Raw genomic sequence first — 19,219 nt, 5'->3', positions numbered from 1 at the left:
GCGCAGGTGAATTCGGCTCATATCCCGCCCTCTACACGCCCACCTTTTACCATAAATGGGCAATGCAAAGTAGTATTTGCATATGAATGAGCCTGCTGAGCATGCGCAGCGGCTTCCTGCAGCCTGTTTGGACACCAGGACATCAGGACATCAGGACATCATGTCAACTTGTGAAAAGAATTGGACATGTCTCCTTTTCATGCCGTTTACTTGTGGAGAACATTTTTTAAAAATCAATATTGCAGCAGCCATGGCAGCCATTTGTGTGTCTGTGTGATGTTTGATGGCCGATATCTGATGGGAATAAAAGCAAAGGGACAACAAGAAGAGCTGGAAAGATGAAAATGGATGGTACAAATTAAGTCCTAACTGCTTTTAAATATAGGCTTCGGACCAAGATGTAGGCCAACTCCAAAAAGAAATAACTCCCAGAGAGGGGAAACTGTGTGTAGCAGATGTGAAACTCAAAGGACTTATCCGAGGCCAAGGACACGTAGATGGAGGAAACGAGGAATTCTCCCTGAATGCAATTCAGGACAAAGTCACCACACACACACACACACACACACACACACACACACACACACACACACACACACACACACACACACACACACACACACACACACACACACACACACACAGTTATAGAGATGTGGAAAAAACCTGTTTGTGAAGCAAGTCAGGAAGACGTTTCATGAGTGTTGGCACCAACAAATTCATTTTTATCACTCAAGTCACATTTTTAAACATGATATTAAAATGGATCAGACACAAAAACAGAATCTGGCATATTAATAAAACTGAACTGTGAACCTTATGACAGTAAACTCTAAATTAAATACAGATATCTACCATCTAACAGTTTCCTTCAAGGTTTCATCCAGGATGAAGTTTGTCAAGCAGCACTTTTCTGGCTCCACAAACATTTTTAAGGCAAGGCAAGTTTATTTGTAGCACAATTCAATACAAGGTAATCCAAAGTGCTTTACATCAACATTAAAAGCGGCAAGACACAATTAAACAGTAAATAACAAATAAAATTAAAGCTGCAAGCAGCGATGAACGGGCACTTGCGCGTGCAATTTTCACCCATAAAGGTCAAGGACTCTTTATGTCAAACCATTCAAAAAATATGGCAGAAAATAGAAACTATCAAATATCTACCAATCAGAAGAAGGGGCGGGGCTAATTCAGGCCAATTAAGGTCAAGGACTCAAAACCGAGTCCGATGACACCACCCACGACTCTTTATGTCAAACCATTCAAAAGTTATGGCAGAAAGTAGGAACTATCAAATATGGACCAACGAGATGAAGGGTGGGCGCGATTTTTGGCGTCTAGCGTCAGCACGGTAACACTTTTGAAAGAGAAAAGTAATGCGTGTTGTCGCAGGATGGAGACGCACATTTTGATGTATAACACACCTGGGTGCACATTACGGTTCGGGCCGTATTAACGGCCGAAGAAGTGGCATAAATTGCGCCCAAAATTACCCAATTAATTAAAAATGGCCGACTTCCTGTTGGGTTTCGGCCATGGCGCCAAGAGACTTTTCTTTAAGTTGCGACATGATACAGGTGTGTACCGGTTTTCGTGCATGTACGTCAACCCGTATTGTGGGGCATGAATTTTTTCTAGGGGGCGCTGTTGAGCCATTTTGCCACGCCCATTAATGCAAACCATTAAATATCAAATTTTTCAGCAGGCCTGACTTACATGCAAAATTTGGTGACTTTTGGGGCACGTTTAGGGGGAAAAAAGGCCCTCCTTTTGTCAGAAGAAAAATAAAAACGAGAACTTGTTAAAAAGTAAGGGCAGTAGAGTCCAGCAGGTAAGTATTTAATTGAACAATAATGTTTTTATCCTGATTTAAAGGAGCTGACAGTTGGAGCAGACCTCAGGTCTACAGGAAATTTGTTCCACCGGTGAGGAGCAGAATAACTGAACGCTGCCTCACCTTGCTTGGTTCTGGTTCTGGAACCACAACAAACCAGATCCAGATGAAGCTCAGGGGTCTGGGAGCTTCATAGGAACTAACAGATCCAGATGAAGCTCAGGGGTCTGGGAGCTTCATAGGAACTAACAGATCCAGATGAACCTCAGGGGTCTGGGAGTTTCATAGGAACTAACAGATCCAGATGAACCTCAGGGGTCTGGGAGCTTCATAGGAACTAACAGATCCAGATGAACCTCAGGGGTTTGGGAGCTTCATAGGAACTAACAGATCCAGATGAACCTCAGGGGTCTGGGAGCTTCATAGGAACTAACAGATCTAGATGAACCTCAGGGGTCTGGGAGCTTCATAGGAACCAACAGATCCAGATGAACCGCAAATACTGGACGATGCCCGTCCGAGGTGCAGCATCTGCTACCAGTGCACTGAAGCCTTCGTTCCCTCTCTTCCAGTCTTCCGCGGATCTGACGTGCCTCGTCCGCTTCGAGAGGGTCAACATCTACACCAGCAGCAACTACAAGCAGAAATACCGAGCTCCCACCAGCTTCTGCTTCCTGCTGAAGGTCAGCTGTGGTCTAAGGAGGTGAAATGGAAACATTTCTTCACTCATTCTTCTGTCTCTTTCAGCCTCATCTGCATCACCGGACAACTGAAGCTTTATAAAGTTAAACGCTGCGCTCACATTTTAAGTAGGGGTGGGGGTCGATTCAAATGTCAAGAATCGATTTGATTCCATCCATCCATCCATCCATCTTGTTCCACTTATCCGTTCCCAGGTCGCGGGGGCAGCAGCCTCAACAGGGATGCCCAGACTTCCTTCACCCCAGACACTTCCTCCAGCTCTTCCTCCAGCTCTTCCGAGGGGATTCCGAGGCGTTCCCAGGCCAGCCGAGAGACATAGTCTCTCTAGCGTGTCCTGGGTCTTCCCCGGGGTCTCCTCCCGGAGGGACATGCCTGGAACACCTCCCTAGGGAGGAGGGACATGCCTGGAACACCTCCCTAGGGAGGAGGTACATGCCTGGAACACCTCCCTAGGGAGGAGGGACATGCCTGGAACACCTCGCTAGGGAGGAGGTACATGCCTGGAACACCTCTCTAGGGAGGAGGGACATGCCTGGAACTCCTCCCTAGGGAGGAGGGACATGCCTGGAACACCTCCCTAGGGAGGAGGGACATGCCTGGAACACCTCCCTAGGGAGGCGTCCAGGAGGATCCGGTACAGATGCCCAAGCCACCTCAGCTGACTCCTCTCAATGTGAATAGAGTAGCGGCTCGACTCCGAGCTCCTCCCGGGTGACCGAACTCCTCACCCTATCTCTAAGGGAGCATCCAGCCACCCTGCGGAGGAAACTCATCTCGGCCGCTTGTATCCGCAATCTCGTCCTTTCGGTCACTACCCAAAGTTCATGACCATAGGTGAGGGTAGGTGCGTAGATTGACCGGTAAATCGAGAGCTTCGCCTTTCGACTCAGCTCCCTCTTCACCACGACGGTCCGGTACATCGGCCGCATAACTGCGGACGCTGCACCGATCCGTCTGTCAATCTCACGCTCCATCGTTCCCTCACTCGTGAACAAGACCCCGAGATACTTGAACTCCTCCACCTGAAGCAGGACTTCTCCACCCACCCGGAGAAGGCACGCCACCCTTTCCCGGTGGAGAACCATGGCCTCGGTTTTGGAGGTGCTGATTCTCATCCCTGCCGCATCGCACTCAGCCTCAAACCGCCCCAGCACATGCTGAAGGTCCCGGTCCGATGAAGCCAACAGGACAACATCATCCGCAAAAAGCAGAGATGAAATCCTGAGGTTCCCAAACCGGATCCCCTCCGGCCCCTGGCTGCACCTAGAAATCCTGTCCATAAAAACAGGACCGGTGACCAAGGGCAGCCCTGCCGGAGTCCAACATGCATCGGGAACAAGTCTGACTTACTGCCGGCAATGCGAACCAGACTCCTGCTCCGATCATACAGAGACCGGACAGCCCTTAGTAGAGGGCCCCGGACTCCATACTCACTGACCCCCCACAGGATGGCACGAGGGACACGGTCAAATGCCTTCTCCAGATCCACAAAACACATGTAGACTGGTTGGGCAAATTCCCATGAACCCTCGAGCACCCTGCGGAGGGTGTAGAGCTGGTCCAGTGTTCCACGACCAGGACGAAAACCGCATTGTTCCGCCCCGGTTTGCCACTCCAGCGGTTCTGTCCCCTTCCTCCATGCGATGTCGCAGAGGCGTGTCAACCAAGACAGCCCTACGACATCCAGAGACTTGAGGTACTCAAGGCGAATCTCGTCCACCCCCGGTGCCCTGCCACTGAGGAGCTTACGAACCACCTCAGTGACCTCGGCTTGGGTGATGGATGAGCACGCCCCCGTGAAGAAGGAGCTGAGTCGAAAGGTGAAGCTCTCGATTTACCGGTCAATCTACGCACCTACCCTCACCTATGGTCATGAACTTTGGGTAGTGACCAAAAGGACAAGATTGTGGATACAAGCGGCCGAGATATGTTTCCTCCGCAGGGTGGCTGGACGCTCCCTTAGAGATGAGTTTCCTCCGCAGGGTGGCTGGACGCTCCCTTAGAGATAGGGTGAGGAGTTCGGTCACCCGGGAGGAGCTCGGAGTAGAGCCGCTACTCCTCCACATTGAGGAGTCAGCTGAGGTGGCTTGTACATCTGTACCGGATTCTCCTGGACACCTCCCCAGGGAGGAGTTCCAGGCATGTCCCTCCTCCCTAGGGAGGTGTTCCAGGCATGTCCCTCCGGGAGGAGACCCCGGGGAAGACCCAGGACATGCTGGAGAGACTATGTCTCTCGGCTGGCCTGGGAACGTCTCGGACTCCCCTCGGAGGAGCTGGAGGAAGAGATGGAGGAAGAGCTGGAGGAAGAGATGGAGGAAGAGCTGGAGCAAGAGCTGGAGGAAGAGCTGGAGGAAGTGTCTGGGGTGAAGGAAGTCGGAAGAAGATGGATGGATGGATGAAAACAAAAACAAAACAAAAAAAACGATCTTTAGACATTCCAATCGATTTTTAGGAATTAATATGAGAATCGATTTAGAAATGGAAAATCGATTTTTTCAAACACAGGCCTAGTTTTAAGGCAGGGCGACAGAAGTGAATAACTGAAATGAATCATGGTAATAACTCGGAGTGGTTTCACCTCTCTGGTGTAAATCTATTCCATTCCAAGCCCTGTATTTTTACATGGAGGCAGAATAGAAGAGGACGGAGAACAGCAGGATGTGAGGACCTGAGGTCGACACCACTGGCCTCAAATATGAAATACACACAAGTAGTTTCAGAATTTATTAAAGGATCGCCCCTTGAGATGTAACATCTCATTTTCAAGGGGGTCCCAAGAAAACATGCAACATTACAATATATCACATTACAGTACAGACCAGCGGTCGGCAACCCAAAATGTTGAAAGAGCCATATTGGACCAAAAACACAAAAAACAAATATGTCTGGAGCCGCAAAAAAAATGAAAAGTCTTGTCTTGTATCCTTAGAATGAAGACAACACATGCTGCATGTAGCTATATTAGTTAGAACTGGGTCAAAATGTCGAGAAAAAAGTCGAAATGTTGAGAAAAAAGTCAAAATGTTGAGATTAAAAAGGAAAGGAAAAAGGAAGAAAAAAAGAGAAAAAAAGAAGAAAAAAAGGAAGAAAATAAGAAAAAAAAAGAAAAAAGAAAAAAAGAAGGAAAAAGGAAAAGAAAGAGAAGAAGGAAAACAAAGAAAAAAAGGAAAAAAAGGTCAAACATTTTGAAGAAGCTCCAGGAGCCGCTAGCGGCTCTAGAGCCGCGGGTTGCCGACCCCTGGTACAGACATACATGACATAAAACAAACACAGACATCTTGCTCACCCTCCCACACACAACCCCTACCCACATGAATCTAGTTACAAAATAGACTAATTGAATAACCGGAACAATTACATAAATATAACATAACAGAGAGAAAATATAAAAAAAATAAATAGAAAAAAGGACAAAAAAATACATAAATAAATTAAAAACATATGCAATTTGTTTTAAGATGAGAGTATAATGGCAACTTAAAACAATGAAAAGAGGTAATAGAACGCAAAAAGAGAGGAAGATTATTCCAATCTGATGGAGCTTTAAAATAAAATGATCTTTTACCAACCTCTTTTAAAATTCTAGGAACAAAGAAAAAAGGAAAATTCATATGTCTGAGTGAGTATGGAGAGTTATATGGAATCATGAGTTCTTTTAAATATGGAGCACAGTGAAAATAAACACATTTAAAAAGGAAGTTAAACCAGTGAAATTGCTGTCTAGATTTGGGTTGAAACCAGTTCAATGAATCAAACATAAAACAATGATGTTCTGAAAGGACAACGTAACACAAATCTACATAATGAATTAAATAATACAGTCAGAGGTTTAACATGGGTATCTGGAGTATTTTGATAAACAATATCTGCATAATCAACAAGTGGTAGTATGAGTTGAGAAATTATAGTTATGACTTTTTAGAATGCACCAACAAAAGTAATTGCCATAAATGTTAATGACATGAAGTATTCTCTCAACAAGACTGCAGAAAGAAAGTAATGCCCCAAAGTACACATACAAAATAATACCTATAATAATCAATCCACTGTTAGACACAAGCTCATCCTTCAGTTTTATGATTGGTCCTCTGCTCGACTCTGCCCCCTGCTGGAGACGTGTTGTACTACAAGAGTAAAAATACAGATCTGGCCCTTTTTAAAAACAATAAGCGCTGATGCTTACAGGACACTCTCAGAAAATTAGAATATTGTGATTTTCTGTAATGCAATTACAAAAACAAAAATGTCATACATTCTGGATTCATTACAAATCAACTGAAATATTGCAAGCCTTTTATTATTTTAATATTGCTGATTATGGCTTACAGTTTAAGAAAACTCAAATATCCTATCTCAAAAAATTAGAATATTCTGGGAATCTTAATCTTAAAATGTAAGCCATAATCAGCTATATTAAAATAATAAAAGGCTTGCAATATTTCAGTTGATTTGTAATGAATCCAGAATGTATGACATTTTTTTTTTTTAATTGCATTACAGAAAATAGAGAACTTTATCACAATATTCAAATTTTCTGAGACAGTACTGTATTTTGAGGGCTAGATATTCTATATGTGACTGAACCAGATTGATTTAGAATGAGAAATAAATCAGGCGATTTCAGCAAGGTCATCTCAACCTGTAGGTTGAAACCTGAGGGATTTCCCAGCTCAATGTGCAGCTCCTTGTTTTTTTGTTTTTTTATTTAACCTTTATTTTAACCAGGTCGGTCCCGTTGAGATACAATGACCTCTTTTTCAAGGGAAGCCTGGACAAGACAGCAGCCAGAGAAACATTAAAAGTGCAACAATTAAAAACAGACATCACCAACTCACTCTACTCAAAATAAATAAATAAAATACTCAACACTCAACAAGATAAATAAAAATCTTTGCTAGGTTAAAACACAAGATTAGGAATTTACATTAAAACGTAGGGCTGGGGATCGATTCAAATGTCAAGAATCGATTCAATTCCGATTCTTAAAATTCAGAATCAATTATCACGCTTTGATTCGATCCGATATTGATTTGGGTTGGTGTTATTAAAACTGTTTTTCAGCTGTTGCATGAATTATATGACTGTAGTTCTGCAACATATTAATACTAGTATTATATTGCGATTCAACAGCAAGTATTGCAGCTAATGATGCTGTAAGGACCAATCAGCTCCCAGAATGCTGATAGAACTGCTTTCAGAAACATTGTGTTGGGCAGAATTATCAATTTATCCCATTTCCCATTTATGAGCATTTGGTTTTTAGCATTTTATGCAAACTTAACCCCAATACGGTATATAAAGCAAAGAAATATAGACAATTTATGCAATTATAACTGAAAACTTTAATGTTTTCATACTTATGAAACATATTCAAGTTCCTGTGCTGCTGTTTCAGCATCCCTGCATCCAGAGAGAGTCTCCTCACGTCAGGTTCCTGTGCTGCCATGACGAACACTCGCTGCTGCTCTGGGTCAACAGCATCAGGATAGCCAAGGTGAAATCCACACGCCTTTACTGGCACTACACTGGTTGGTTTGTTTGTTGGTTTGTTTTATTGTTTGCACTCGTAAAAAAGTATAAAAACATGATTTTCAAAAGGTACAAAGGCTATTTGATTTTATTTTAGTATTCTTTTATTTACTTAGTTGTTGCTTTTTTAATTTTATAATTTACGTTCTTTGTAATTTGACTTCTTGGAAAAAAGGGGCAGAGTAAATAAGATTCTTCTTCTTCCTGCCCCTTTTCATTCACGGGTTAGGAACGTTTGTGTTGAGTTGTTTGTTGTGTGTGAGTATAATTATGGTATAGTTACTTATTATAAATACTTATAAATGATTAGTGAATGGGGGTAGGATTAAATAAGTTTACACTTCTTCCTACTCTTTTTTGCACATGTAAATTAAGATATTAAGTGTTAAAGGATGAAATTCTTAGTTTTTTTTGTTTTTTTTTGTTTGTTTTGTTTTCTTATCTTCTCTTTTAATTGTTGTCTTTTACATGTCTAAATAAATCAATCAATCAATCAATCAAAAAAGAAACATTACACAGAGGAAAAAAGTTAAGAAAAGACGTGCAGGAGAGGTCATAAAAACTAGAAGGGTTTATAAGCGACTCCCCCCTCCTAAAAACAAGAAAAATTAAAAAAATAATAATTCATAAAACCATATAAGGACAATACTTAGGCCTATACAGTATAACTGATAACTGAGTTATATGATACTTCAGAATACAATTAAATAGCTTAGAAATATATTTGAATAATGGTGAATGAAAAACACAGATATATAAAAAATCTATCAACTTTTTTTTCAGCTTTCTTTTGAATGCAGATAATATGTTGAGCATGTTTTATTTAAATGTTTTAAACTGTTCCACAGCACAAAACCTTGATATATAATAATGAACATTTAGCAACTGCGGTTCTGCAGAAGGGGAAATGCTAATCATTCCTTCTTCTGCTGGAGTATGAACGATAATAAGAATTAAACTCTAAATAATGATGAAAATGTCTGGGTTAAGTTAGACTTTATACATCAGGATTCCTGTTTGATACTTATTCACATCGTAGATTGTTAGTATTTATAATTTTTTAAACAGAGGTGTGGATGATGGAGAGTTAGTAACAATTCTTACAAAGGATTTTTGGAGTTTATGAATAGGTTGTAAAAAAGAAGGATAAGTGCTAGCCCAAATGAAATTTCAATTAAAGCTGCAAGCAGCGATGAACGGCCCTCGCACCCTTGTGCACGTTCTGGCTGCAGTGGAAGCTTGTATGACTTGATGTAGATTCTTCAGGCCTCTCTATATCAAACCATTCAAAAGTTATGGCAGAAAGTAGAAACTATCAGATATCGACCAATCAGAAGAAGGGTCGGGGCTAATATTCACCAATTATGTTTAAGGACTCAAAACCGAGTCCGATGACACCACCGAGTCTTTATATCAAACCATTCAAAAGTTCTGGCAGAAAGTAGGAACTATCAAATATGGACCAATCACATGAAGAGGGGGCGTGCTTTTTGGCGTCTATCGTCGCCACGGTAACGCTTTTGACTGAGAAAAATAATGCACGTCGTCGCAGGATGGAGACGTACATTTTGATGTATAAAACACCTGGGTGCACGTTACGGTTCGGGCCGCATTAACGGCCGAAGAAATGGCATAAATTGCGCCAAAATTACACAATTAATTCAAAATGGCCGACTTCCTGTTCGGTTTGGGCCATGGCGCCAAGACTCTTTTCTTTAAGTTGCGACATGATACAGGCGTGTACCGATTTTCGTGCATGTACGTCAAACCGTATTGTGGGGCTTGAGGCACAAAGTTTTCTAGGGGGCGCTGTTGAGCCGTTAGGCCACGCCCATTAATGCAAACCATTAAATATCACATTTTTCACCAGGCCTGGCTTGGTGAAAAATTTGGTGACTTTTGGGGCACGTTTAGGAGGAAATAAAGAAAGAAAAATCTGAAAAATAAGGATAAGGATAAGGATAAAAAGGAAAATTCCTACAGATACAATAGGACCTTTGCACTGTAAGTGCTCGGGCCCTAATAACAATAAGAGATATGGGAATAGATTAAACTGTTGTACAAAGTTAATGAAGTGCTTACTTTTAAAAAGGGTTTAACCTTTTTTATGATACCCAAGGACTTTGATGTGCACTTTAACATGTATTATTGTGCGTGTGTTTAGTACGGCCCTTCCCTCTACGACAGCTACCAGGCCGCCCTGCAGAGAGCAGACGCCCTGCAGGATCTCCAGCCCTCTGCACAGACAGGTAGGTGGATGTTTAAGGACGGGGTTCAATGTTTCACATGGCCAGTTCTGCAGGACCCGGCGTACTTGCTCGGGTCATGTTACTGAAACAAACTACATGGTCAGGTTTACAATAGGGCTGGGAATCCATTCAAATGTCAAGAATTGATTTGATTGTGATTCTTAAGTATTTGTATTTCTTTGATTGTTATTTTGTTCCTTGTGGGATGGATCATTTACGATACAAATATAACTGTAATGAATTATAGACAATTGATGTAATTAGAACTGAAAACTTTAATGTTTTCATACCTTTAAACATATTTAAAGGCAAGTTATTCTTGTGTCCAACAAAACATTCCTTTTTTGAGCATAAACAAAATAATACCAAAAGTTGTAATGTATTGATGAAAAAAATCAATCTTTAGACATATGAAACGATTTTTAGGAATGAATATAATAATCGATTTAGAATCGTAAAATGGATTTTTTTCAACAAAGGCAGAACCTGTTCCTTCATTTGAAATGTGCAGAATAATCTTGCAGCAGATGTCAACTTTCTTTTTTTCTGCATTGATAAATCCCAACTTTAAAAAAAAATGTTCTGCAGTCCTCAAAAACCTGGCATATGATAACACATTTAGTTATTTACCGGTAGTTGGTTTTGAAACAGCAAAAAATAAGCTACCAGTTAAATAACAAAAATCCCACACAGCTACACAGACACACACACCTGCTCACTCACCTACATACTCACCCCACAGTTTCAGGGACAGATAATCTCAGTAGTCTAGTCTTGATTCAGTCTCAGGGACCTGCAATGGCTGCTGTTTGTGTCTCTGCCTGTTCTCGTGTTTGTTTTTTCTCTTAGATCTCCAAGGCTCGTGTGCTCGTTTGTACGTTTCCCTGTGTTTTTCTCATTTTAGACTAGCAGTGGATGTCACCCCCCCCTTCACATTTAATTAAAAAAAAAAAAAAAAAAAAATATATATATATATATATATATATATATATATATATATATATATATATATATATATATGTATGTATATATATATATATATATGTGGGCCCGGTTCCGAGAGCGTCTTTCTCGGTGATCGGCTAGTCGCCGATGGCGACCTCCCGACCGGTCTCGGCAAGCCGGCCGAACCAGGAAGGCCCGGAGGCGCGGACTGCGGTTCCGGGCTTCCTCTCCCGCTCCGAGGGGGACGGGGGGGGGGTTGGCTCGGCCGGATGGACCCCGGCCTGAGGTTGGCGATGGGGGTGTGTGGCAGGGTGGAGGAGCAGCCACTCAGGTGATGGGGCACAGGTGTGTCCCATCAACCTCTCCACCCTGCCTGCCTTTATAAGGCAGGGCTGCACAGCAGCAAGGAGCTGAAGCACGTGTGTCCTGTGTGTTGGGTGGAATTATTGGTGCCACGATTCTTCCATTATTGTGATTTTTAATGCTTTTTTCCATACAAGATTGATTTTGTCTTCATCTGTGGCTACATTTGTAAATAAATAGCCAATCAATGAACTCTGTTCCTCTAACAACACTCATTAAGTAAATAACAAGGTTTTTTCAAAGACACAAAATAATGTATTTTATGACTATGTAAACATTTGCTCTTTGACTTACTTAACTTTGACCAGGGAAAGCTGCACTTGCATGAGAGCGCCCTCTATTGGCGGAAAACACTGAAAACGGTCAAGCCCTGGATTTAATGAGTTCATTTATTCAAGTAAACAAGATATATGTACTTAGTGTAAACATATCTGCCATATTTCAAGTGAACAATAAGAAATGTGCATTTTTGAAAATGAAATGATTCAGCAGCTTATTCAGTCTGGAATCTGGATAGGATAACTTAAAAAAAAAAAGAAAAGTTTTTTAATTAATCGATTCCAAATCGTCACGTGACGCATCGCGATGCATCGACACATCGATGAATTGCACCCACCTCTAATATACACACATATATATATATATATATATATATATAAACCAACACGGTATTCACCATTAATATATATGCAGACAAAGTAAAAAAAAAAAAAAAAAAAAAAAAGCAAGACTAAAATCTGCATCTCTGGATTTCTCCCAGGGCACAGCCCTCGTGCCGAGCCAGGTCCAGGTTCTACAGGCCCAGGTCCAGGTCCAGGTCCAGGTCCAGGTCCAGGTCCACGTCCACGTCCAGGTCCAGCTCCAGCTCCACCCGGATGCAGAAACATGGAGCAGCATCCGTGTGAGGATCCCCCCGACTTCATCCCCCCACCGCCCCCCAGGCAGGTCTGAGTCCCCCCTCAACCCTCAACCCCCAACCCTAAACCCCCCGGACAGGTCTGAGTCCCCCCTCAACCCTCAACCCCCAACCCTAAACCCCCCGGACAGGTCTGAGTCCCCCCTCAACCCTCAACCCCCAACCCTAAACCCCCCGGACAGGTCTGAGTCCCCCCTCAACCCTCCTCCATCAGGGACGCTGGCTACGTCTCCTCCGAACAGGTCTGAGTCCCCCCTCAACCCTCAACCCCCAACCATCCTCCGTCGGGGACGCTGGCTGTCTCCTCCGGACAGTGGCACCACCAGGGGGGGTGGGCCAGGGGTGGCCACGGCCCCCCTACAAATTTGCTGGCCACCCCACTGGCCTCAGTAAAAAAAAAAAGCACTTGCCGGTCACATAGATTCTATCATCAGTTATGTGTTTCATCCCAAATCATTTGGGCCAAATGCATAAGGTATCAGTAGGTGTTTCTTTAAGTATTTCTGAGCCTGTATACTACAACAATATAATAAAGTCCTATAATAATGGCTTTTAGTTTTGGTTCCACCCCAAGAATTTAAGTGGCCCCCTCTGGCCCCCCCCTAGGAAACACCCCTGCCTCCGGATCCAGAAGTAATTTATTTCTAGGCTAGTCACTGTACTGGTTTGGAAGTTGGTGCAGGAACACAATAAATAAATGAATCTCCGTTTTAACATTGATGTCAATGAGTTTTTTTTATTACAAAAAGACTGTACATAAATTTCAATGAGCACATCCTATGTACAAACTGAGAGGAGGACAAACACCAGATTCTGTTCTCATGACCATTAAACTTAGTTTTTTTTTCTTTTTTTGATTTCACATTTGATCATAAGAAAACACACCAAAGAAAAGGCTCCTCGTCCCACCAGGGCCTGAAACGCTGCGCGGTAAACGTTACAAATCCCACGCACGTCAAGTGCTCGTCTCGTGATCTCTGCATGATAAAAGTATAAATAAATCCACTACAGTAACTGCCGGCGAGCCTCCCTCAGCAGTCTCGGACATAAAAAACACGTCGAATGCAAAGTTAAGAAAAACATTTGGTAAAAAACAAAAAAAAAAAAGTTATTTTTCCCACAAGAAATGACATCACAATGAAAATCAAACCATGGATAATGGGATGTAGTGGCAAGTCCTTCTCCGTACTGACAGTTGCATACTGGGATCAGTCAATAGGTATTAATTACCCTTTCAGTCAGAGCTCACGTTGAAATGTCCATCACCTAAAATGTGTTACAAACATTTACGCTGAGACAGGCATTACCTTCAGATATGTGGAACCACTTTTACTCACACCACCGAACATTTTGGAAGGGCAGACGTCTTATTTTGTAGTAAAACTCTCGTCGGCAGCCCTTTAGAAGTCCTCCAGATTGAAATTCACTCATTTAATTCATTTGTAGGACAAAAACAAGCCAAACGTGAACAGCAGACTGGCTCCAGCTGTGGTACATTACTGCTCAGTCGCCTACATTCAATAACAATACAAGTGTGATTCCAAAGGTTTTACAATCAAATGATCAATGCTCAGGAAAGGAAAGTACTCATCACATTTCTGAGGTTGAGAGGTGTAGCACCCTGTAATGTTAGAACTTCCTGAAAATGTAATAACGCCTGAAAACGTGATACAATTTGCACTTAACTCAATCAAAAATGTAATAAAATCCAATAATGTAATAACATCCCCAATAATGTAATAAAATATCCTGACTGATATTGTAATAACATTTTTACCGATAATGTAATACCTTATTACATTATTGGGAATTTATTACATGGTACTCAAAGTCTGCAATTTAAATCACACTGCAAAAACTCAAAATCAAAAGAATATTTGTCTTATTTCTAGTTAAAATTTCTCATTTTTTGTCAAAAAAAAAAAAACACATCACACTTAAAACAAGACTCATCACTGGAAAAAACATCAATTTTCACCTGTTTCAAGTAGATTTTCACTTAAAATAAGTAGAAAAATCTGATCAAAGATTTTTTTTGCTTGTAATGATAAGTTATTTTTCTGGTAATGACTCTTGTTTTAAGTGTAATAAGATTTTTTTGACTAAAAATGAGACATTTTAACTAGTAATAAGACAAATATTCCTGGTAAGATTTATAGTTTTTGCAGTGCAATAATCATTCTGGTGTTTCAAATCCAGCGTATAAAACATTCTTAGATACTTAAAAGACAAAATGTAGAACTCTGGACTGAAAATGAACATATATATTACATTATTTGTCAAGTATTACATTATCAGTTTTGGAAAAAAAAAAAAAAAAAAAAAAAAGACCCACCTGAAATGTAATAAATTCCCAATAATGTAATAAGGTATTACATTATCGGTAAAAATGTTATTACAATATCAGTCAGGATATTTCATTACATTATTGGTGAAGTTATTACATTATTGGATTTTATTACATTTTCGATTGAGTTAAGTGCAAATTTTATTACATATTCAGGAAACTATTACATTATAGGAAACTATTACATTATAGGGAGCTACATGGGGGGTTGATGGTGATGGTTGGAGCACCAGTGTAAAAGCACCACACCAGTCCAAAGAAAGATTTGCTTCATGCTTCTCAGAATGCTCACGTTGCCACCGAAAAAACACCATGAAATTCAGCGTCATCACAGTTATTGATACCTATCAGTGCAACTACACGACAAATGGAAAACAACATGGAGACGCACTAGTCCGTCCGTCTGTCCGTCCTCGGAGCTTTTGCTACAGCAGCTGGACAAGCATCACTAAACACGGTGACACACTCAAAACCATGTGACTCAAAATAGAAAAATAAATGCTTGTACACAATCACTTCTGCCCCGATCCAGTTAAGAGCGGCCACTGTGACTGATCAATAAACTCCCCCGTTCAAGTAAAAACAAGCAAGAACTCCAGAGGAAAACGCTCCGATCCCCGGAGGCCGATGGAAACACTGGTGAAATACACTGACGCATGTACTTTACTGGCAGCTTGTCACGTTACAGTTTATATACACGTTAATAGAGCAGAAAGAAACTCCACCAGAGAGAGAAACGCTCTCCTTTTTTTGTGTTATGCATTCTGTACATCAGCTTTTTCTTTTCTTTTTTTCTTGAACCCCAATTCCCCATCGATGCAGGATTGCCTCCAGGTTGCCGTGGGTTGCTCCGGACATTCAGTCGTGTCCTAACACACTTTCTTCCATGTATTTTGTCCTTTAATGTCTTCTGGAGAGGTTGTAAGGGAGGAGGGTTAGTCTGAGTGACGACGGCGCTACAACTGCCGCACTGCAAAAACTCACAATCTTAACAAGAATATTTGGCTTATTTCTAGTTAAAATGTCTAATTTTTAGTAAAAAAAAAAGATTCATCACTGGAAAAAACAACAATTTTCACCTGTTTCAAGTAGATTTTCACTTAAAATAAGTAGAAAAATCTTCCAGTGGAACAAGATTTTTTTTGCTTGTAATGAGAAGATAAATCTTGTCCCACTGGCAGATTTTTCTATTTATTTCAAGTGAAAATTTACTAGAAACAGTTGAAAATTGGCAAATAACAAGTTATTTTTCAAGTAATGACACTTGTTTTAAGTGTAATGAGATTTTTTTGACTAAAAATGAGACATTTTAACTAAAAATAAGACAAATATTCCTGGTAAGATTTGGAGTTTTTGCAGTGTGGATCTGTCTCTTCGGTCAGAATCAGCCGCATACTTGAAGAAACATGAATTAAAGTTGCCACACACACATTTACAGCACACACAGATTCACGTTGTACTCTGGCTGCGTCTGACTGAGCGTTAGTTGCTGTGAGTGAGTTTAGCAGACCCCTGGCCTCCCGAGACTCAACCCCACTCTCCTTTTTGTTTTAACTTAATTTAAAACAAGCCAAACTGATGCAAGGACGAGCCCCTCCCCCCGCCTAAAGAAAAACCATTTAGAAATTCACCGTGGCACTTTATTTAAACCAGGAGCTGCACGAGCAGCAGCACTGCACTGCACCCCACCGTCCGTGTCCAGCGGCGCCAGCATCAGCAGAAAAGGCTGTAGTTTGTTAGTCAGCGTAGTGCATGATGGACTCCACGTAGTTCCCGGGGAAGAGGCCCGTGGTGCCGTTGCAGACGCCTTCATACCAGCCGTCGTCGTTCTTCTTGATGATGTAGATGATGGCTCCTTCCATGAAGGACAGCTCGTCCTCTTTGTCTTTGGAGTAGTCGTAGATGGCCACGACTAGGACGAATCGGAGAAGAAAAAATGAGCCTTCAAAACGCTGGGAACCGGATTAAAACACGACCCCAGTCTAGGGCTGGGGAACCATTCAAATGTCAAGAATTGATTCGATTCCAATTGTTAAGATTCAGATTCGATTATCAGGATTTGATCCTATTCGATTCTGATATTGATTTGGGTTAGTGTTATTTAAACTTTTTTTTGAGGTGTTACATGAATTATATGACTGTAGTTCTACAACATATTAATACTAGTATTATATTGAGATTCAACAGCAAGTATTGGCAGATAATGATGCTGTAAGGACCAATCAGCTCCCAGAATGCTGATAGAACTGCTTTCAGAAACATCGTGGGCAATGTTCCCTCTAAGCTGCCCGCGTGCGCAATCGCGCACTGCCCGCATATTCTCAGTGCACAAGAAAATCTATCGAGCGCAGTGCTTTAAGTGGGCCGGTACGCCCCGGTATGGAGTAACCCCACTTCGCAATATTAGCCTCTGGCGTACCGGGACTTCTCATGAGCTCAGTACTCTGTTCTCTCCTTGCGATTTGGCTACAGTGGCGTCGCAACGCGACTGCCCCTCGTGAGACGTTCACTCGTAAAGCCTGATTTATGGTTCCGCGCTAAAGGTCTACGCCGTAGGAAAACGCGGCGACGCGCAATGTACGTGCGCATCGCCGCATACCCTACGGCGTAGGGTCTGCGTTGGTGTAACGCGGAACCATAAATCAGTTTACGGAGGTTCCGCGAGTCGAGAGGAGGAGAAGTATTCAAGGATTTGGGGAATACAAGGAGCTGTGGGGATCCCGGACACGAGAAAGTCTGAAGTCTCTGCTAAAAGCTGTCCATACCATTGCTGTGTCTACCACCAGTACTGGAGTTGAGGGGGATGAGGGGGGATGGCATCCCCTCCTGAAATAAAAACGGTCCAAATCATCCCCCTGTAAAACTGCCATCCCTCCTTTCCATCCCTTATGTCATTTCATCAATGAATTTGGTTTTACTGATATTTCAACATTTAGAGTCATCACCAGAAAAACAACACCAGAAAGATATGTTCTTTGACCATTTTCATCTGTTTCAAGTAGATTTTCACTTGAAATAAGTAGAAAAATCTGCCAGTGGAACAAGGTTTATCTTCTTCTTGTTCCACTGGCAGATTTTTCTACTTATTTCAAGTGAAAATCTACTTGAAACAGGTGAAAATTGTTGTTTTTTTCCAGTGATGAGTCTTGTTTTAAGTGTAATGAGATTTTTTTTACTAAAATGAGACATTTTAACTAGAAATAAGACAAATATTCTTGTTAAGATTGTGAGTTTTTGCAGTGATCCATGTTACTTATCCTGTGAAGGACAGAGTCATATTGATAAGTTCAGAAAAGTGTTTTTTATTGTTGTGTTTTGATGTATTTGATGTAAGCCCAGTGGATATTTAAAGCTTACAGAAGGCTGCATTTAACTGCTGCTATGTCATTCCTGCAGTATTTCTGCAGGTAAAAATAAAGCGTGCATATCTGATGTTGCTCACAGTAGTCCTCAGTTTGCTCAGGGAGCTTGTGTGTATGCCCAGATACATGAAAAATTAGAGGGAACATTGATCATGGGTCAGAATTACCAAACAGATCCAGAGCAGCAAACAGAGGACGAATGAGATCGGTTTTATTTTTTCCCACATTCTGTTTTTATTTTCTTTCCATTTTCGGTCTATTTTGGTTTTTAATTTTTGAGAATTTGGTTCTTAGCATTTTATGCAACTGTAACCCCAAGACAGCATATAAAGTCATGAAATATAGACAATGTATGCAGTTATAACTGAAAACTTTAATGTTTCATACCTTTAAACGTATTTAAAGGCAAAAACATGGCACCAGTTATTCTGGTGTCCAACAAAACATTCTTTTTTTGGGCATAAACAAAAAAAATACCAAAAGTTGTAATGCAATGATAAGAAGAAAAAAAAATTGATCTTTAGACATACCAGTCGATTTTTATGAATTAATATGAGTATCGATTTAGAATCGGAAAATTGATTTTTTCAACACAGTCCTCTCTCCTTAGGCACTGACCTTTCTCTTGATAGACTTTGGGGGCCCAGTGGGGGTCTCCGTCGGCGTAGGGGTCGCTGTACTGAACCACAGCAGCGTCCTCTTCCTCGTAGTCCACGGGAGGAGGAGGTGGAGGGGGAGCCGGCTCCTCGAACACACCCAGGTCCTCTGGGGGGGGCGGGGGAGGAGGGGCCGGGCTGTCTGTTACTGGAGGAGAAGAACAAGTGCTTGTTTGATGTTTGACTGCATCAGCCACCAACAAGACACATCTGTAGCGGATCAAAGTTTATATGAGGTGTGATGTTTAATTTATGAGATGCCAAACCATCAGCTCCGCAGCAAATCTCCCAATAGAGGGAATGTGCATGACGT

General features: G+C 41.6%; 2 protein-coding genes across 5 annotated transcripts in view; one reads left to right on the top strand and one right to left on the bottom strand.

The window, feature by feature from the left end:
* The window catches only part of LOC133452267 (amyloid beta A4 precursor protein-binding family B member 1-interacting protein-like), a 36,022-nt gene extending 23,233 nt beyond the window's left edge, over positions 1-12,789 (top strand). Inside the window, exons 12-16 of the mRNA XM_061731489.1 lie at positions 2,410-2,520; positions 7,935-8,033; positions 10,233-10,317; positions 12,393-12,672; positions 12,756-12,789. Of these exons, the coding sequence (XP_061587473.1) occupies positions 2,410-2,520; positions 7,935-8,033; positions 10,233-10,317; positions 12,393-12,672; positions 12,756-12,789 (609 nt within the window). The remainder of the gene's footprint in view (positions 1-2,409; positions 2,521-7,934; positions 8,034-10,232; positions 10,318-12,392; positions 12,673-12,755) is intronic.
* A 3,410-nt stretch (positions 12,790-16,199) lies between these two features.
* LOC133453117 (abl interactor 1-like) overlaps positions 16,200-19,219 on the bottom strand; it is a 59,092-nt gene continuing 56,072 nt past the window's right edge. For all 4 annotated transcript variants that reach the window (XM_061732991.1, XM_061732993.1, XM_061732992.1 and 1 more), the window contains 2 exons: positions 18,869-19,054; positions 16,200-16,800 (listed from right to left, as the gene is read on the bottom strand). In XM_061732991.1, coding sequence (XP_061588975.1) covers positions 16,625-16,800; positions 18,869-19,054 — 362 coding nt within the window. In that variant the 3' untranslated portion in view covers positions 16,200-16,624. The remainder of the gene's footprint in view (positions 16,801-18,868; positions 19,055-19,219) is intronic.

This window comes from Cololabis saira, chromosome 10, assembly GCF_033807715.1.
Source record: "Cololabis saira isolate AMF1-May2022 chromosome 10, fColSai1.1, whole genome shotgun sequence".
Lineage (NCBI taxonomy): Eukaryota > Metazoa > Chordata > Actinopteri > Beloniformes > Belonidae > Cololabis > Cololabis saira.
Note: the sequence above shows the minus strand (reverse complement) of the source record. Positions and strands in the feature narration are given on the sequence as shown.